This window comes from Bidens hawaiensis, unplaced genomic scaffold, assembly GCF_021521415.1.
Source record: "Bidens hawaiensis isolate Kalapana, Puna unplaced genomic scaffold, B.hawaiensis_p1.1 tig00024624_1, whole genome shotgun sequence".
Classification (NCBI taxonomy): Eukaryota; Viridiplantae; Streptophyta; class Magnoliopsida; order Asterales; family Asteraceae; genus Bidens; species Bidens hawaiensis.
In genome coordinates, this window is record NW_027493889.1 from 139085 (window position 1) to 144108 (window position 5024).

The window sequence follows — 5024 nt, forward strand, 5'->3', positions numbered from 1 at the left end:
TAGCGGGTAGTTAAACGAGCATGTTTTCGTTTAACTTGTTTGCTATCAAACTAAGACCATATTACTAATATTTTAGCTTATATTACACATATAACACTTATAGATGGCCCCCGGGATATCTGGGTCATAACCCGACCCGTTCGGTTAATCGTTCGTTTGTTACGCAAAAAGCGTTTATTTGCTTAATCGATAAATATGTACTGAGGTGTACCTTGTTTTGGCTCAAATGTCACAGCCCACCTTAGAGGAGATGATGGCACAGCAGATACAGATGCTATCCCAGCTCATGACACGAGAAGATTCCCGTTATAAGGAAAACCAAGAGAAATTCCGTGAGCACGAAACCTTCATGAAAAATCAGGGTGCATCGATTCAGAATCTAGAGTGGAAGATGGGAGAGATAGCTAGTCGTTTAAATGAAAGGCCGTCGGGTACACTTCCCAAGAAAAACCCGAGAGGATTGGCAAAAGCTGTGATTACTAGGAGTGGTGCAGGGGCATGTGACGAGCCCATGATTCAGGAGGTGACTATAGGAGGAGTTGTCGAGCAGCCTGCGGTCGATGGAGAGGAGCAGGTAGACGAGGAGATTCACATGGAGCCTCTGCCGGCCAAGGTGCACAAGAGGCGTAGCCCAGCAAGTACAGCACAGGCTGAGAAGCAATCTAAACCACCACTAAGAGTTTATAAGCCTAAATTGCCATAGGAGACTTCAGATGGACATAGACGAGGGACAGAACTCTAAATTCTTAGAACTTCTTAAGCAGCTTCATCTAAATGTTCCGTTCCTTGAGGCACTGACTCAAATGCCTAAATATGCCAAGTTCCTCAAGGACATTCTTACGAATAAGCAGAAGTTAGCCGAAGTCTCTTCCGTTCCTCTTAGTGCTGGATGCTCTGCCATTTTGCAGAGCAAGTTGCTTGAAAAGATGGCTGATCCTGGGAGTTTCACGATTCCTTGCATCTTAGGCGATAATACGGTTAGTCATGCGTTGGCCGACCTTGGGGCCAGTATTAATCTGATGCCGTATTCTATTTTCAGTAGACTAGGTCTGGGCGAGCCAAGGCCCACTAGGATGAGCATTCAGCTTGCGGATCGATCTGTGAAATATCCGCGTGGGATTGTTGAGAACATGCTCGCTCGTATTGGTAAGTTTATCTTCCCGGTGGACTACGTTATTCTTGATGTGAACGAGGATGATAGTGTTCCGCTCATCCCAGGCAGACCTTTTCTAACCACCACGCAGGCGTTGATTGACGTTCGCGATGGCAAATTGATTCTTCGAGTCGGGGATGAGAACATCACGTTTAACGTTCAACAGTCACTTAAGCATCCCAAATCGGCTGATGACTCCCTATACTTCATTGATAGGATCATGACTCATGTGGGGGAGTTTTTCAGTGACATCTGTGGAGGCTCCACCTCAGACACACAGATTCTAGATAAGGATATTCTAGAGGTTAAGATGGTCGCCATGACTGAACAGCCCTCTGATGTTGATGCTGAGTCGTCCTTCCTTGATTCTGACTTATCTATCGGAGATCATCTTTTTCATCAGTTGGAGGAGTTGCGGGACCATACTTACGCGCATTCATATAGTTCTAAGCAGTGGACGAAGGAACTGCACGATTGTAAGTTGAAGGGTAATAGGCAGTTTAAGTGTAGGAATCAGGTTTTGCTGTATAATTCCCGGTTATGGTTATTTCTAGGAAAGCTGAATTCTCGACGGTCAGGTCCGTTTACGATTACTGAGGTATTCCCGTATGGCACAATTGAGATTGAAGATGAGAGTGGGAAGTTCAAGGTGAACGGGCATAGGTTGAAGCACTATGTAGGCGAGACGGTTGCTGAGCAGACGGCTGAGTCCCTGTACCTCGATGCATTAACCGAATAGGCATGATGGAGGGGTCAGGCTGAGGACCCGCTAAACTAAGCGCTCTCGGGAGGCAGCCCGAGTTGTAGAGTTTTGTAGTTATTTCGGTTATTTATTTTCTGTTAAGGATATCTCTTTCTTAATGACCGCTCGTACTCAATCTCCATTCGATTCGGTCGATTTTAGGAGTATTTTATATTACAAAAAAAAAACATAAAAAAATCCAAAAGAAAAAAAAATAAAAAAATAAAAAACAAAAAAAATCATTAAATGCAAAAATACAAAAATATGTTTATTTCTTATATTTTCTTTTTGTTTTGTACGTCGCGATATGCGAGCGAGTGTGGTTTAGTACAGATGATATTTATTCGCTGATAGCTCTGATGGCGTTGTAGAACTCGCTCTCGAGGATCGCAAGATTAGAAGACATGGCTATTACCAGGGGAGTATTAGTTCTTTTCTTTCGTTTTTTTTTGTAATTTCTAGAATAGTTTTATTTTTATTTCTTTTTCTTGTTCTCATTGAGGACGATGTTTTCGTTCAAGTGTGGGGATGTGAGTTATTTTACTTAGTTGTAGGACAAATATAAAAAATAAAAAAAATTAAAAAAAATATAAAAGGGGGGGGGGGGGGTTATTTTTAATTACTTAGTTGTAGGATACAATAATAATAATAATAATAATAATAATAATAATAATAATAATAATAATAATAATAATAATAATAATAATAATAAAGTAAAAAAATAAAAATAAAAAGAAAGTTCCCTTGAATTAAATGTTTTACAAGAAAATGGAAAATGATAGAAAAATTGGGGTTTGGTTTTTAAAACTACTAATATATATGAGATAAAAAAATATACAAAGCGTACTTAATTTGGGATGTGTTGGTAGGCCCAACTAGCCTTGAAAGGTTTCCTCTGATTGTTATTAATATATCTAATAATCATAAACTTTGTGGGTTCTCATCGTGAGGGGGGATAGTGAAGCTGAAAATTCGATAAGGTATAGCGAGTATTACCGTAATCTGACTACTTTGAGGTGATGAGAATTACATACACTTAAAATTCAGCACGCCACTTTGTTTTATGAAAGTAAATAATGAGTGGTGGAGCCCCACCATGTCCAAATTTTATACGAGCTTAGAAAAATAGTTATATATTTAGATAAAAGATGCTTAAGAACACAAAGTTTTATTGCACGAACGTCAAATATGTGCAATATTTTGAAAATAAAAGTTAATGAGAAAGTTATGCAAATGCCAAAGAAGCATTCACAAAAAAAAAACCCCATTAAAAATAGAAAAAGAGGCCAAAAGGCACATACTAGACTGGGCCGAGAGCTTATGTGTTACCAAGGGGATGGTGACTCTGAGGTACATTATTGGGGCTCGAAGGTTCTTAGTCAATAAATATTTTTAGAAAATACTAAGGGTGGAGGCCTGGAACCGTCATTACTGGGTTGCAGCTCGGGTGAAACAATGCTGGGGCGAAATCCGCTAATATAGTTTTAGGATTAGGTATTTGCTCGTACGACCTCATTTGACCTTTCATTCATCTAAATTCCACCTAAGTTCATTTTCTATTTATCATTAAAGGGTTTTTAGATTACGGTGATAGGTTGAACTAGTCTGTTTCAACCCGGTTTTAATTGTCTTGATTATGCTTGAGATGGGGGTAAGCAGATCTGTAACTCTTTAGGTGTGAGACCCATGGGTTTATTGATATCACTTGAACTTAATCGTTAAATTTGATAGGGGGCTTGAAAGGTTGGTGGCTGGGTTTAAGTGGACAACAATATCGGCAATCGCGGTTTTTGCGTTTATATATTATTAATTAAAGTAACCTAAATGTTTTGAAAATCAGTGTTCCGATTATGATTCCATTGCAAATAGCTTTTTCAGGGACGAAAAAGATTTAAGTGTCGGGATATTTGATGTGGTCTAAAATAAACATATTATATATAAATATTTCCTATACTTTTTTAAGTGCTTTTGAGCCAAGTTTTTATTGAACATTATTAATATTTGGTCCATATGTGAGTTTTTAAAGGTTTCAAGTGTAACACCGTGAAAATACCCCATACAATGTTGGACTAAAAATATACATTCTGAAAGTTGAAGGACTGAAAGTAAAAAATCTGAGTTTTGGGACACATCGCACTACGCGATGGTCACCTGATAAACACCATCGCGCTACGCGACAGTGTATCACACAAATCAAGAAAATGTGGGGCGCTGCGCTACGCGACTATCCACCCAACCGGTCCATTGCGCTACATGATGACCAAGTTAAGTAACACGGGACACGTGGCCATCCACGTGGCAACACATGGCACAATCTGGTAAGTCGCGGCGTCGCGCTACCCGATGGCCATGGGAGAAAGCCCATCTTGCTACGCGATGTCCTGCAAACTCAAATATAAAAGGGGCAGCTACGGGTTCAGCCTCATTCATCCCATTTTCACCTTTATTCTGTAACACCCGTTAATTCCGAATTCAAGGGTTAAAGGGTGTAGAATATGTATAATTCTCGGGATTTATCCGACGTTTCTCGGAAGCCTTTATGTCACCCCGGTACGTTAAAGAACCTAACCATTCCTTCCATTTTGCCTTACACTTGAATCTAGAAGGACTAGAGTGTAATATCTTATATTATAACAAAAAAAATAAATAAATAAAACTCTAGACCTAAAACCCTGCAGCGATAGGCCAAGAGGCAGCCCCCCCCTTCACTGCTTCGACTTTTTGATCGATTCCAAGTTCCTAGAGGTAGTTCAAGGTATGTACTAAAATCCCCTACACTCTTTTTGCTCACCCCTAATCGTTTTGATGCTCAATTTTGCCGAAACTTTTCATTGGGCAGATTTCTGCTAGAGTGCAGTTGACCCACTTCTCGTGGATAAAAATTAGAGTTTCCGGTGTAGAAAGATCCCCAGGTATGGCATTTACATCATATTAAAATTTCATGGTCATTGGAGGTGTTTAGGCCGGTCAATCGATTTTAGTTCGAAAACTAGGGTTTATCGTGTGTAGAATTGCAAATTGTTGAGTTTGATGCGTTAGTTGATCGGGTGACCGACCGATTCAGTTTTTTCAGCCCTAGGAAGGTTTAAGGGCTGTGGAAAAATTATTTTTTTTGGTGCTCGGGGCTGT

General features: G+C 39.8%; 1 protein-coding gene across 1 annotated transcript; it reads left to right on the forward strand.

Moving 5' to 3' along the window:
• The first annotated feature begins 713 nt into the window (after positions 1 to 713).
• On the forward strand, positions 714 to 1892 carry LOC143569639 (uncharacterized). The gene has a single exon (XM_077055504.1). It carries the CDS (start codon positions 714 to 716, stop codon positions 1890 to 1892), a length of 1179 nt encoding a protein of 392 aa, XP_076911619.1.
• Positions 1893 to 5024: the final 3132 nt, after the last annotated feature.

Excerpts from the sequence above, each read along its gene's own strand:
- LOC143569639 (XM_077055504.1), top strand. The coding sequence starts at position 714 with ATGGACATAGACGAGGGACAGAACTCTAAATTCTTAGAACTTCTTAAG.